This window comes from Aulonocara stuartgranti (genome assembly GCF_965226115.1).
Source record: "Aulonocara stuartgranti genome assembly, chromosome: 15".
NCBI lineage: Eukaryota > Metazoa > Chordata > Actinopteri > Cichliformes > Cichlidae > Aulonocara > Aulonocara stuartgranti.
In genome coordinates, this window is record NC_138951.1 from 5,913,532 (window position 1) to 5,930,165 (window position 16,634).

The 16,634-nt window shown below is 37.6% G+C and overlaps 1 protein-coding gene across 1 annotated transcript in view; it reads right to left on the minus strand.

Moving 5' to 3' along the window:
• The window catches only part of syndig1l (synapse differentiation inducing 1-like), a 46,022-nt gene that overhangs the window by 17,071 nt on the left and 12,317 nt on the right, over positions 1-16,634 (minus strand). The window contains exon 2 of the mRNA XM_082505772.1: positions 15,860-16,503. Within this exon, the coding sequence (XP_082361898.1) occupies positions 15,860-16,372 (513 nt within the window). The 5' untranslated portion in view covers positions 16,373-16,503. The remainder of the gene's footprint in view (positions 1-15,859; positions 16,504-16,634) is intronic.

The window sequence follows — 16,634 nt, forward strand, 5'->3', positions numbered from 1 at the left end:
AGGGTGTACCCCGCCTCTCGCCCTATGACAGCTGGAATAGGCTCCAGCGCCCCCCGCGACCCTGAAAAGGATAAGCGGAAGCGAATGGATGGATGGATGGATATTTCACAATGATTGCTTCTAAAAACACACCCTGCAAACCGTGCTGCTTTAACCTCTGCTCTGTGTCTCTGTTAAGCTCAGCTAAGTTAAATAGATACCCAGACCACAAGAGTTCCAGATAAATACACCACCACACATTTTTAGTTTGTAATAGGAGATGCTTAAGTAAGAAAACCTTTATATTATTTATTACAGACATATTTATCTGGAAGATGCTGTAGATTATACCTTCAGTTTAAACAGCTTTGTAGTTTTTTGCCAAACTTTAAATGAGCAAATGCGCATGTGGGTTTGTTATGAAATGTTTATCTCTCCAGTAGCAGAAAGGACTAATGACTTGTGTATGCAGATGATGCTATCTGTGCTCAGATATCTCCTACGAGGTGTAAATCCTGTCAACATGCGGTAACTGGCTGACAGTTAATGAACAGCTAACTGATGATTTCACCATTCTGCTGTGACAGCTTAAACAAAAGCTTGTGTAATTTGCACTACAGGAAATGTGCCCCCCAACCTGTAGAATTTAATTAAATGTTTTATTTATTGATTTATTTTCATCAGATCTGATGTCATCTAAATGTCACAATTCCTGATGACAACAGCAAGATCATTTTTAATCTTTGCAAAAATCATAGGGAGGATTTTCACAAATTTGGGTACCGAAGCATTTTATTTTATTACACATTACATGTATTATTTCATAAAATAACCCATTGTGTGTGTGTCTACCCGATAGTTTAGTATGCACTTCTGCCATTATTTTGTGAACAAAATTAAATACATCATTTTCCACTAATATCCAAAACAGTGCAATAAAAGAAAATGAAAGTTATATCTTCAACTACTTTAAAAGCAAAAGCCAGCAGTTTAAATAACAGAAATTAATTGTGTGAGGCTACGCAAAGGTAAAGTACTACAGGATGGTCTCTAGAAAGAAACTACTTAACAGCCACAGGGCACTGAATTATTTACCTGCTTAAAAAAATAGATTACATTCAGAATATTTATATTTCGGGTGGTGAATATGAATTCAGGTGAAATGAAAAGAAATCGTGCAAGAAAACAAAGAACGTTAAAGCAACAAGCAGAAGTCTGTAGCCACTAGCGATTCAGTACTAATCGACACAAAAAAGCACTATTGTATTATATTAACAACCGTAATGACCTTTTTCCATTAGTACCTACTCCGGTCACCTCGGCACAGCTCGAAATGGTTTTTAGGGATTTCCATTAGGTCATAGTACCTGGTACCAGGTTTTTTTTTTTAATACCTACTCGACCGGGGTTTCAAGCTATCTGAGGCGATCCAAAAATGTGACATCAGCAGACTGCATGCCACGGATTGGCTAGTCAGTGGCATCACTCAATGATTTATGAAAGCATCTTCTTCACAGAAATCAAAACAACCATTTATGAAACTATGAGGGGAGTGGCTGCACAGAAACAATACTCTGGTCTTGGAGTTTGACAAAAGAGCCACAGACTGAGTAGCAGGTATCACATAGAAATGATATTATGGGGTATTGCCATAACAACCACATGCACATTTGGTGGTACTCTGTTGTGTCTTCACCTCTAGCTGACACTCAACTTTACAGTCAGGTAGGCACACAGCCCCTCACCTCGCTAGCAGCTGAACACAAACAGCAACAATAGAACAATGAACTTCAAGGTCAGTTAAGCACTCATTTCAGCAGCATTGGCATATTAAATATTTAATGTAACTATTAACCTGGCCAGTGTACCCATTACCATTAACCATTTAACTATCAGAAATTCCCAGATGGATAACAAACCCAGCCTCAGCGCATCATAAGCTAGCATACAGCTAATGCTGGTATCAAGATAAATGCAATGCGTTAGGAAGGGCATCAGACATAAAATCTGTGCCAGTTCAACCATGCAGGTCCATCCACAGAGTTAATTTAACAGGATAACACCAAAAACAGTTATGTTTCTCTTAACGTCCCAGCAACTAGACAGAAAGAATGCTAGCCTACATTACCAACTACTTATCAAATCAAATATCTGGCATACAAACACCATACAGTTTCGCAACTGTATTTTTCTTTATTTTTCACCACATCAGACAACCTAAAAAAATAGTGTTGTCATTGGGGTTATTGTTTGCACTGTTCTAATCACAATCATTTTTTCACTCCTATGCTTCTGAAAATGGCATAAAGTATCAAATTTAATTTAATGTAATGTCTAAATTTGCATTTTCTTCTAACTAACAGAGCAACACTGCTCTGGTTATTTAAAAAAAAAAAAGCCTCATCACATTCGATATATGACCTCAGTAAAATTTTTCCTAATAACCATATTTTCTCAGATGTTAGTTTATAGTCTATCAATACAGCACAATGTTTATTCTGTAACTTGTGGTTCCATTTAGAGTGAAAAAAAGTATGATTTAGGGTGCAGATACAATTTGCTACCATGAGTGCTCACCATCCCTTGTTCTCACAGTCAGATCCCCATTTAGCTAGTAAAAAAAGATGCCCTAGATGTGTGGTTTTAGGGGTTTCAGAGGAATAACAGAAGAAACACCAAGTAAAAAATAATATAATCTTTACCATATGATTAGTAAGATTTACACAGTACCTGAGTGCACAAACTCTGGGTCGACGACACTCCTGTATGTGAGAGGCATATTCAGTATTAAGAGCTTTTCATGATGTCGTTCTCCCAAACATGTATTGCAGTTATAAGGGGATGTACTTGCAGTGTTGGATTAATGAACAAAATATTTGTTATTTTTCCTTTTCGTTGCCCCGTTGCTTCTTGTTGACAGGTGTGCAATTTAGGATCGTGTAATGAGGCTGCAAGAGGGAAACACTACACATCATGCTTAGCATTCACATCAGGTTGTGTAAACAGGTTGAAATGCATAAGCAAAACTGTGCTGTTGAGCACAGAAATTGGTGATTAAATCTGACAAAAATAACAAATTCTTGTTTTGTGGGACCCCAGTACAAGTTGGATTTTATCTTTTTTGAAACACTTTTTAAAGGTGCAGTTGTAGGGTTTCATGAATCATGAATCTGACTGGTCAATCCAAGGACTTTTGCTGTGTGTTGCTCCCCATATAGTACTACCATTCATTCCCATCACTTCTCCACTATGAAAAAAAAAAGGCATACATAGCATAAAGAAAAATGAAAAAACTCTATGACAAGGTAAAATGATCAAAATAAAAAACAAACAAATTAAAAAAAACATACAGAATCATGGATCATGAACTTTGTATAAATCATATAAGTTGCAATACTAATGCAACTTATATGGTTTATACAAAGTTGCAACTAATAATATTTCAGCAAACAGGAGCACACTGTGTTCCTACATTATGCAAATGAAAGAAACTCCTGAAAAAACTCAAAGGATAGGGCTGTCTTAACTAATCTAAGTAGCTTCAGAATATAGAACATCCAAAACACATTCCTGCAAGTTGGGATGAGAGCACCGTCACCCCAACTGAGACGGTAGCTGCATTAACAGTAAAAAAGCTTGCATCTATAATTTAGCAGGTAATTGATTCGCTGGTGCCTTTAGCTGTGTAATACGTGATTTGGCATGACTGTATTACATATTCACATCCATTGAAAAGGTGTCAAGTCAGACCTGCCACAGTAATGGAGAGGGACAGATGGGATATAAATCAGAACACCCTCTTGGTATTATAACTAGCCACAAATTCTACATATTGCTCATTTTGTGAGGAAGAAAAACCCCTAAATCTAACAGACTAATCATTACATGTCTGCCCATAAAAATAAATAAATAAATAAATAAATAAATGAAAGAAAGAAAGAAAGAAAGAAAGAAAGAAAGAAAGAAAGAAAGAAAGAAAGAAAGAAAGAGGGAAAAAACTGCTCAGGGATTGCAACATGTAATCACTCCCGAAGGGCTGATATTACTCGAAACTCATTGCAAAAGCATCTTTCTCATTATTCACGTTGCTATTCAGGCAAGGATTAAAGTTACAACAGTGACGTCTGGCAGAGAGAAAATCTGTGCTACTTCGTTTCTCTTTCAGGAATCTTATTCAGAACCAAAAATAAGGAGAGTCTTTTACTCCTTATTCTGTAATTAACAGTGAAAGCCACATATCATATTATCCTCATTTAGGATGACCAATTATGCCTGCTGCTGCTTACTGACTCCCACTCCTGTTCTGGGTAGAGACTGTGCAAACATGCACTTGAATCACTATGATGACCATCATTAATGCTTTTTCCTCTGCCTATTCTTAGAACCCAAATTGGTGTGCTCCTTTGTCTAAACAGTGGCTATGGGTAAATAAAAAAGAAAAATGATCTTTAAGATTAAATAAACAACTAAAAAGGCTGTTTGTGTCTCTACAACAACCTCATTTGACGTATTTATGATTAGGTTCGAGGCAGACTCAGGGTTTTGGTAAAACACTGTCATATTAGGAGATAATTCAGGTGGAGGAGGCACAAACAAACCTGTAGTCACACAGTTCATTAAAGTTGGTTTCTAAGTTGTATTAGCTCAAAGTGCAGTGGAAATGTTTTCCATAATCATCAGGTAGGAAAATACTAATAGAAAAACAAAGGTTTATGTAACTAAAAGATCTATAAAAAATAATTCCTTATATAAAATTCTGCAACTTTAAAAATATGTCATTATTCACACTCCCTCAAGGCCAAGTTTGCTTAATTTTATAATTCCTGTGGAACTAACCCTGTGGCTTTCCAAGTGATCATTTGTATAATATATAGGGCCATGTATTAATGCATGCTGAGTGGAAGAGAGCAAGGCCATGCCAAACAATTAATGAAATGCAGTGACTCAAACTGATATCCCATTTTAATACCACACGATCCCAGGAAGCAAAGATTGTCAGAATGCAAACAGAGTTTGGTTGGCATGTTTTGTTTGTGTGTGACTTAGTATTGCATTAGACAGAACATCACTGCCATACTTTTCCGTTTAATAATCACCCAAGGACTTATGATGTTGCTATTAATACTCCTCCAACAAAATGTGTCCATGTGGTTGGAGGAGGACTTTAGTGTCCTATTAAATAGAATGGAAAAATCCGCTGCCTTTGCAGTGGTGCCTTTCATACCTATCTGGACTCTTTACAACTTCAAATATACTAATCATGCATGTTATCACACACAAAGTGGCAATCTGTCAGAACTCTTTTGCAATTTTAAGGAGAAATTCTGAGCTACTATTTCAAAAGTAGTTTTGGCACGAGATTTGATTCATTCTTTAAATGATGTAAAAAGGCAGCCAAGAGCAGAGCGACTTAATAAATACACATAAATGAGCATTCCTAAATCTTTTTATAAATTAACATTGAAGAAAAACTTAATATGGAATTAGTGTAAATTACTGACATTCCAAATGAATATAACATCAAAGGAGAAAAAAAACAATCTTTAATGAAGGATAAGGTTTCTGCTTATCATGACCACATTTTTGAGTTATTCTCGGCCAATGGAAGCAGTGACTCACAGACTCTGGAAAGTTACAATGTTCAATCAAGTTTTTGGAACCAGAAGATTTCGATAGATCAGAAAGATTTTCCAAGCTGAGAAATAAATATCTTTAGTTTGAAAAGAGAACACTTTCATTTTGCTGAATTGGGAATGACTCAAGAGATTGGTCTGTCATTTTCTGCCACAAAGAAATGTCTGAAAGATTTCACTAGAATACATGAAACATTGTCATAATGGTTAGACCTTTCAGAGGAAGAACAATGTGCGTGCAGTGAACTGAAGAATGACTACATTTTGGATTTAATTAAGCCATAGGCACTAATATTCCCACAGATTTAGACAGAATTGATAACCTTTTGAATCAAACTGGTCTGATTTAAAATTCAGAAAGGCAACAGAGGTCAATTATTGTATTTCTTTCTCTGGATTTCTCTTCAAGGCTTAGGGTTTTAAAATTACAATATCTCAATTGGAAAAGCTGAAGAAAGACAGGATTTAATGATTTAATGAAATGTTGCCACTGAATATGATATGCACTGATGAATGCAAATTCTGTACGCTGAAGAACATGCAACAGATGGTGCAGCCATTTTCAAACTCAAGTTTTGGTAGTATTCATTGCTGTCATTTATTCTCCTCTTCCATTAACACTGTGCTGGTGAAGTCCTCCCATTCTAGGAAAGCCCACCAGGCGTTTTTCTTTTCCTGTTATATTTCTGAGTATGTAGCTTCTCAAAGCACATTCCATGCTTTAAGGGAGTCATAAATATAGCACTTATAATGGAACTGTTCATATCATTAACACCATGTAAGTATGTTTACCAGCGAGGGTCAGAGGTTTTTCTCAAATTAACAATATGTGATATAACTACAAACAACATACACTAGCATAATGCTGCTGCTGTGACAGAGACGCATTTACTCAAATGATTTAAAGAACACCCATATTCCAGTATGTCAACGCCAGTAACACGTTAAGCCTGTTCATCCCTGATTCTATATATGTATAGTACACACATAATCGTTACACTAGTATCAGGGTTTTAGCGTGAAATTTAGGACCTTGGGGGGAGGGGTATTAACAGGACAGTTGAACATTGACATTGCAGCTCTCTGTACTTCTGTGCAGAGCTGCTGATGCTTTGTGGACAGTGAAAGAGAGACGATGGGATATGGGAGGATGACAGCTGAAGAAACAAAACGGTAATAAGACAACATATTTTAATTCTTCTCTTTTAATTTTAAACTTCTTTAGTTTTAACTCAGCCAACAGTATAAACTGACTTGTACAAAGCTAAATTAGTGTTTGCAGCTTAAGTATAAGAACAGTTTTAATGTATAAGTTAAAAACTGCCCCAATTATTTGGCCTATAAGTAGTCAGTTGGACACTTACAGACCTCTGGGGCCCAGTCAAAAATGAAATTAAACCACAGCCATAATACCTACTAAATCACCCTACTACAATGTTTAGCAATCATGTTATGATTAAGTGTCATTTCATTATACTGAAGTATTTGCCATCTAAAAACCCAGATACTGATGTGTGAAATGGTAAGTAATGGGAACGGGTTATGATCAAGGCAAATCAGTTTCTGCTGGTTCATTAACTCCACCCGTCTTCTCAATTTGATACCACCACCACTATCACGGGATGAGTGATTTCAGGTAGTACCGTGGCCTTGGTGTATTTTGTCCTGCCACATCATGCTTCCTGCAAGCACTTATTTGATTGATGCACTCTCTTCAAGACCTATCCACCAGGTCTCTACCTGCCCCTGTGTAGAGCTTACCTGAAAAAACATCTTTCACCACCAAATTCAAAGGTTGCACCTCCCACTCAAATGTATTTATTTATTTTTTGCAGAGGATTCTCTCTCAACCCTGACTTGCAGTGAAAAAAATGCTCTAAATGCATTTTCTTCCCTCTTTTTTTTGGTTTCAGTTAGAAAAACATCAGTTACACTGTCCCCCTACTCAGACTCTGCACACCAAAACCGTCACCTTTAACTTGATTATATTGTCACACAACTAAATAATAAAGCAGAGCAGTAACTTGCCAACTGTTGTAATATGAGCACTGGCATCTTGACGGCCTGTATCAGTCACCGTGACATGATAATGACATCGTCTAACAGCATAAATTAAAAAAGAATAAACAAATAGATAAATAGTTTACCTCTCGTGTGACATACTTTATTGGCATTCAAGATTAGTGACTACAGCTGGGATCTGAGCAGGCATGCCTTTTGCATAATTTTGGAAAAATCAGTGCCTAAAACACAGGAGCTCTTTCAAATCAAGCTGACTGTATGTTCCCACCTCACAAAAGTGAGACCAGGAGCAAGGCAGAGAAAGAGGGCTTCATTTGGTAGCCCTCCTGTGGTTGATGCTGAAAAGAGAAGGCAGGTGAGGTTGCCTCAGTTGTCTGGAACAGACACCTCGAACACGTAAAGTGTTTTCTGAAGGCAAAACTCTCACCTTTCATGTTCTACATGGAGGTCACAATGCAGAACTGTGACCTTGCAGCTGGGACCGATTCAATAATTCTGGTGCATGCCATTATGCTGCTTCTATTCAGCAAATGTTCTGCTTACAAACTGCTCTGCTTTTTAATATTGCACTCAAAATAAAATAAAACTAATAAAGGGGAAAAACTAATAAAGTACTCTAATGGGAGATGTAAGACTTAAAAGGGGCTTTTGGACAGAGGATGCGTTTTGTAAAAAGGAATGTAAGTGTTAGTAAACAAAAGTTAATCATTTGATGTTTTAGTGTTTTGAATAAATTATTGGGGTTTTTTTTACACTTGAGATGTTACTGAGCTCTAAAAGTGTTTAAAAAAGACAAATGGTACTTTGAATCATACTGAGATTTCAGTTTCTCCAGTAATATCATTAAGAGCTGCTTTACTTCTAATTGCTATTCTACTTTACTGATTCTCCTCAGAGGCTATCTGCAATTTACTCATGCACTTTGATCATTGGAGAGTTTGTGCTTTATATAATAACTCTTTTCAGGCCCACCCTTTTAAAAATAAAATACTTCTTTCCACTGCAGTAGTTCTCTCTTTTTATCTATCTTTTTTGTAATTTAAACACACACACATATACACACATAATCAGCAAAATAAAGGAAAAGTAACATGAGCATACTGTACTGGCTAAGCTGTTCATTCATTAAGTAAAAAAAAAAAAAAAAGGGGGGGGGGGGGGGGGGGGGGGGTAAACCTGATTAAAACCTGAAACCTGATTAAAAGATTTTCTCAGTAATGTGATCTTGAAATGTCCAAGAAAGGAATCCAACCAACTTGAGTGGAGCCACCCTATGCATATTATAATTTATGAAAATATATATGTGTTTGCATAGCCCTGAGAGATTTCATGATATATAGTATATTGGGAATTAAAAATTAAAGGAAGATATGTCGGGGCGACCGTGACTCAGGGGGTTGCATCTGTAATCGGAAGGTCGCCGGTTCAATCCCCGGGCTCTCTGTCCTGGTCGTTGTGTCCTTGGGCACTGGTGATGGCCAGAGGGGCCGATGGCGCGATATGGCAGCCTCGCTTCTGTCAGTCTGCCCCAGGGCAGCTGTGGCTACAACCGTAGCTTGCCTCCACCAGTGTGTGAATGTGAGAGTGAATGAATAGTGGCATTGTAAAGCGCTTTGGGTGCCTTGAAAAGCGCTATATAAATCCAATCCATTATTATGTCCTGGAGAAAATTCTGACACAGATGAAGGCCCTAGCATGAGTAGTGGTCAGAAGAAAGCAAAAAATGTATACTACGGACAAACCGAGCCAATCCCGCTATACCTGGGGCACGGGGAAAAATGATCAATATGCTTTTTGTGACATTTTTGTTTGGTGGTGCGCCGCATGATTTTTCTGATGTGAAATATATGCCGTGGCTCCAAAGGTTTGGGAAAACACTAATTTAGACTTTTAATTATTCATCAACTCAAAGCTCACTTAATTCTGCTTTTAATGAGCGATGAACTTCTTCCGATTTAAACCCTAATATTATTTATTTGTATTTTATTCATTTTAATGCACTATATTCTGTGGAATTTGTTACAATATGAGAGGTATAAAAAACTATTTCATTACCCTTCTGTGTTTCATAATCAAGATTCAAATACTGCTGGAGTAATGTGATACATTTGTGGTAGAAGCCTTATAAGTAACCACATCTGTGTAGCTGTAGTGTATAAAGACAGCCGTTCTGCTGTTGTAGACGCTCAGCAATGACATACAATTAGTTAAACTGTACTTCTTCTCATTGACAGGTTTAATGAGAGGTGAAGCAGGCACAAGTATTAATTGAATGTTTTAGGGCGTTTCTATATCCAGTGGATAACTGATGGAGTGGAAATGAAGCTCTGGCATGTGCACTCAGTTCGACAAGGACTGAGAAGTCAGGCAGGAGACAGATTTACTACAGCACACATTTGAATTTGGCTATGACTTGGAGTTTTTCTCTGGAACAATCTGAGTAGGCATGGCACGCACTGTCCCTGGGACCATAAGAGACTTATACAGTTAAATGTATATATTATGAACAAAGAAACTTTTGTTATTGCAAGAAAAGACTAAGGAATTCGGGAACTTACAGATCTGAAGTGGGACAATATAAGAACAATTTGGTGAGCACAGCTCAGGCAGTATGAATGCCACCTCAGGTATAAAGTGTGTTAATTGGGTGAGACAGCTTCGAGCCTTAAATGGTTGGATAGAAAGGAGCTTGTGACTAACATCTTGTGACTGAACTACCATTTAACCCTTGTATGGTGTTCGGGTCTGTGAGACCCGTGTTCAGTTTTTTTCAAAAGAAAAATTAAACAATTAATTATTTTTTCACGTGTAAATGTGTTGTGTCTTTCCACTCACTCCACTTGATTATAACTGATTTATTTATAACATTTTATATAAAAGAAAAACGAGAAGCACATTAATTCATAAATGTGATCTAACAAAGGTAAAGGGAAAAAATTAACCATGTTTGCTGTTCATATGTCTTGTAATTGGGATGAAGTAAACATCTGTTGAGTAATTTAACATAAAATTGTTTGATAGTGTTAATTTGGAAAGCCAAAACTCTAGCGGGTCCACCAGACCCATGAACACTGGCTGAGTAACAAAAATACGAACACCACACAAGGGTTAAGGTAGGCAATATATCAGATCTAACATGACTACACACTGACAGAGGGAATATGAGAGTTAAGTTATCTGTAGTGGAAAGTGCACTGTTTGAATTCATGCAAGCATCCATCAGCAGCAATATTCACTTAAGTGTACAAAAGCTGAACTGAAGATATTTAAACAACCTGAGGTTCAGTTCGTCATGACTTGTGTGACTTCACAACACAAGTCATCCTTAACCACTCAACACTCACATAGAAGAGAGAACTAAATTGAGGGAGTGTGGGATGGAGGGCTATATACATTTTGGAAAAGACCAAATTTAATACAGATATATAGTTGTTATGAAAAATCCCATTCTACGCCAAATCCAGTTCAGGTGATTGTGGTAATGGACCATGAAATTGTTTGCAACCATCAAAAACAGCAATATCCACGCTGAAAAAAGAATGCTCCCTGTCTGCATTACTGTGCGTCACAACAACACGAGGTCAGGAACACAAAGTGAATTAACCAAAGCTGCCAAACTGCTACCAATGTAGGGGCAATGTGGTAAGCAGAGAACAAGCAGAATAAAACTACAGTACTAATGCCACCTGCCATTTTAAATTCCATTGTAATTGGTGCCAGGCGTTTAATACTATAAGCAGCGCCAGACGTTTAAAACATGTGATGGCACCAGGCTTTTAATAAGGGCGATGCGGGCAAGGACAGCTGGCTGTGTAGTGTAATGGGTAAGGCAAATACCTTTCATGACAATCTGGGGTTTACTATAGGGAACGTAAGAGAACCCTATAAATGAGTTTTTCACTCAATTAAGGGATAAATCTATTTAGCATGAGTGATGTATCGATTCACAATGCAGATACGGATTATATGATTAAAAAATTATATATCAAAATTTAGACTTTTAAATGTATTTTGTGATTCTACATACTATAAACACTGTGTATTAAGAAAAGGATATAGCCAAGGTAACATCACATCATCACATTTCTTGAAATTGCACATCATGAGTGAGTTATGGTTCCAAGGTAGAACCTTAGCAGACAGTGAACATACACACGGTAGTCTGCTGTCTATTTTAAAAATGGAAACAGTTTACAAAATAAATATCATACACAATTGAAAATGACCATTAACTCACATGGTTACTTTTTTGTAGTCTGTTACAATAGGAATCAAAAAGCTGGTTTATTACACTTTCACATCAGCTTCAATTTTGAGATCAGGAACTTTGAGTTTCTTTATATATTTTTTAAACCCATTATGATTATTAGATGACAGTGAACAAGTAAGTTTCTAATTGTTAAGAATAACCCATAGCTGGACTGCCAAATTGGATCATTTTACATTGGTTAATAAAAAAAGTCCAACAAGAGCAAATCTCAACTCATTTGATTGAAATGGGAAGTGAAGGAAATGACTAGCAGTCCAGATAAAGTTCATACTAATTTAAATGATGCCAAAAAGGTGAGAAGATCTATGAGGATATCAGCTGCTATACTAGTTCTTTTGGGATTGGGTGGATCAGGTTAACAGCCTTTTCAAAATGGCATCCAATTAAGAGAAATGAAGAGAAACGGCAGGTGGTGATATTAAAATGGCAGCAGAGAGAATGACACAAATTATGACCCCAACAGCTTTCTGTGTAAATGAAGACTGCCTGATTTATAAAGCATGTTTTTGGATGGGCCCAACTGGCCAGGAATGGGGTTTGTGACTAATGCTAACACTGTGCCTGCCTGAAACGCTGCAAAGGTCTGTTTATAAGTGATTCTAAGCGAATGGGCTTTATATATTTGATCTAAAGAATTTGCATTCATATTTCTGTCTTTATATAAAACCGGCACATACAGTAGTATTAAGGTCCAGCGCACCAGTAAAAAGGCTTTTGTCCAAATCTTAACCAAGCTGACAAAAATACCATAACTCTAATCACCAGAATCATGCTTCAAGCAGACATAGATCACATTATGTAGTCGGAAGCACTGCACTTCAATGTTTGCTGTTCTATAAGCCTGCAAATTTTTTTGTTGCTGAGTTTGGTTGATTAGCTTTCTAGTTATTAGTTTTAGTAATTCAGAAACTTTATAGATAATATGCTTTTTACACTGGTGGTATCATTCCTGGTTACAGGAATAATGATGATTATGGATTAGACATCGCAAAAGAAGTAGTTTTGGTTAAGCAATACCAATGGTTCTAAAAGAAAGAAAGAAACCATAGAGAAAAACTCTTTTCTCATTGCTCTATTCAGCTGAGTCAGGCAAAAACCATTACACCTTACTGATCCCTTTATTAAATCAATACAACTCACTAAGGAGGAGCTGCAAATAAAGAGAAGCAGACTAGATAAAAGGATTAAAAACTTCAAAAAGTCAATGTGGAGTAAACAAAAAAAAAAGGAAAAGGAAAACTTCTTCTTCTTTGTAATTACATTGTGAAAGGAAACGAGGCTGGATTTTGGATCAGTTGAGCATTGGTCATGTAAGACCTAGTGCCTAAAACAAAGGATGGTAATATATGGCAGCGCTTGCAGAGTGTCACACAAATTGGCACCCATGTTATGCTTTAAACAAATAAAATTGTGTTACATTAGGCAAACTGTATTTTTCATATTTCACAATATGCCTTAAAAGTCCACATGTGCTACACAAAATAATCTAGTACCTCTTCACATTTAGGATTTAGGATTTTCAGTTTCAGGTGGGTCATTAAAGGCACCCTGTTGAGTTTCTGCTACGATCTCTAAAGAACAAACTTTTATATGGGATTTATATGGGCTGTTATATGGGAGTCAAAATCATAGACTGTATAAAAGGTGGGTATAGGTGCTGTGATATTACCCATCGGTTTTGGAGCCTCAATATGGGAGTTTCTGCCATCATCATCTTGGTTGGAAACAATGAAAAGAAATTACATGACGAGGAGGCCCTAGTCTGACTGAAAACTGCATGCTCACGAGCTAACAACTTGATACTGGCAAGTTGTTAGCCAATAAGCATACAATTTCCTACCACAGATAGTCGTTCATTTTGAAACACACTAAGACCGAGACTTGCAAAATAGGCTCAATTTGTTTTAATTCAGTGTGACCCAAATTTGACTAAGCCAATAAAGTAAGTAAGAAATTTAGAGAGAGGGTGTTTATATAAAGGTCAAGTCAAAAAGCGGTTTTCCTATATACGTTCCATAGACCCATTCCCATTTTAAGGCCTTTAGACAGAATTAAGTTATAAGGCACTTTGATATTGGATCTATTTTTACAACCTATAAGCTAAATCCATGTGTTTTTTATTGTCCATAGCCACAGTCCTGCTGTGACTTTCAGGTTACTGTTTGGAATAAAAGTACATAAAAACTATAGCAGAGTGCTAGCAAAGGCAGTGAAGAATACAAAAACTAGTAACTTGCATTCTGTGCAAGTTACTGATGTGTATTTTTTTTTGCATGAGAGAACAAATCAATATGCTATTGATTGGTAGCTGTTTGCTAGTTACATTGCAAATACATCCTGTATGGCAGTGTTTCGAATGGTAGACACAGACGAGTTTTTGCATGTCAGTGTAGGGGCTTTCTAGTCTTCCTTCTGCACATTGTGTCAGACTGTGGGCCTGGTGGTAGAGACACCACACACTTTGTGGTGTCAATGATCTCCTGTTGGGAGGCTACATAATGAGTCCCACTGTGTATTTGCCTCTTTTACATCTCAAATCTGGCTGTGGGGCCTGATGATGCTTTTTTAAGCACTTGTTCATTTTTAAACAGGAAGTGTGTGGAAAAATATGAACTATATGGTAATGTGTTCGCTTAACCTTTGAGTGGGTTAAAAGGAACCTCTAGAAGTCTATGAATAGAGACTTTGTGTGAATTCAGTAAGAATTGTAACTCATGTATTCGCTCTTATTTTGTGTGCAAATCTACAACTACAATGGAATAAACCTTCACATCAGAAAATCTGGATTTTATTTGCTCTTGACATTTGCACATCAAATTTTTTCCTCAGCTCATCTTGCCAGGATGAGCTCAGTTAATCATTTACATTCCTCCCTTCCCCAGCTTCTATTTCTATGAGCTATATATACCCATTTCATGCAGCATTTCTGCAGCTGCATGTTTATCACTGCAGTCCAGGTTCATTCTAGTGGACTCAGGTGTGTGGCAGCCAGTCCATTAAGCGTTGCAGGACACTGGTCGACTCTTAACACCCTATTCCACCAGTCCAATCCCCTAAATCCTTTGGAGTGCTTTGTGCTATTGGTCATGTCGGTTGAGAGTGAAAATACTGTGGCTAAAGCTGTGGTACCTAATATTCCTGTGTGAGGCAGACATGGGTGATTTATTATTATCTAACGATGAATTTTACAAGAGTTGGGAATTGAGGCCAAGGTCAGTGGATCAAATGGATTTGTGTTTAGCAAAAATGGCAGACTGATCCAGGAGCTAAGCTCAATCCTTTGGTGTGATGATATAAATGCAGATCTACCACAGGAATACAAGCAAGCTTGCTGTCAATTAACAGAAACACATGCACACCCACATTAGCTGCCTGCTTTGGGTTTTTCCTACGAAACTGCACATGCGTCTATGAATGACTGAACTGAAATTTATATGTATATTAAAATATTATATATATGGTACTATTCGGTACAATTCACTTACAAATCCCTCAACATTCTGGTCCTTCGGTACCTATCTGACCTGCTGCACCCATACAAACAGTCTCTAATGCAATGGGCCTGCTTTTGTCCCACGCACCACCCTCCACACCTCTGGGGACAGAGCCTTCAGTGTGGCAGGCCCCACCCTCTGGAACTCTCTGTAATCTGAACTTTGAAACACCCCACACTGAACTCTTAAGGAACCTCTCAAAAATAATCTCTTCAACAAAGCTTTCACCCTCCAGCCTTTTTGTTTACTTATATACTTTTGTAAAGCATGTAAAGCACCCTTGGGTTTCTTGAAAGGCGCTAAACAAGTTCATTTTTTTATTACTTTTGGATTCTTCTATTTTAATTTTAGTTCTACGTGCTTTTTGTTAAGAACAGAGCAAATTTTAAAAAGTATCTAAAATAATGCAAGCTTTCTATCATGCATTGTCTTTCCATGCTGAATGCATTTTTTGCCCTTACCTCATATTCCACATACTCCTCCTCCTCCACCTCATAGGAAACCGTTTGGATCTTGATGTGTTCGCCGTCCTCCAGCAGCTTCGTCTGGGGTTCTTCCGTGCTGGGCGTGTCTGCCCCTGTTGTGTTGGACACCTCCTTTGCCTTTTTCTCAGTGAAGGTGGTCTCACAGCACTCATTTCTGTATTCCTTAGCCTTAATGCTGCCACTGTCCTCCTTGTATAGGATGAAATTGGGTCTGTAGAAGGCTTCTACTGCCAGATGTAGCGAGGTGGCATCCAAAAACTGCTGGGATTTCACCTTCCCGTTGGTATTGTAACTTCCGCTCACTGCATTGCCATTACTCACTTTTCCTCCTCCTCCACCTTCACCTCCTCCACCTCCTCCTCCTCCAGCAAAGTAGTTTATAATGTTTTCCTGATAATGATTGTTGGGGAATTCTCCTCCGTAACCATTGATCATGTGTTTACTGTTTTTGTCCAGCAAAGGATTTTGGAGTTCACTGAGATTCTCCATAATCAGCAGGGGTAAAAAAGTGGAAGGAGCTTCTCGGTGACAGCAGGGAGATGAAAGAGTGATGTGAAAGAGGCTCCTCGGTGACTGGTTTATGTCAGTGAAGGAGTTAATGGCATTAAGCACTCTGAGACCTAGAGGAAAAAGAAACAGCAATAGAGACGGGGAGCGTTTTTAGAGTCAGTGGAAAACTTGGAAGGAGAATTTTATTTGTCATGTACCAGCAGGTAGCAGTTACTCAAATCTCGCTCGCATCAGATCAAAG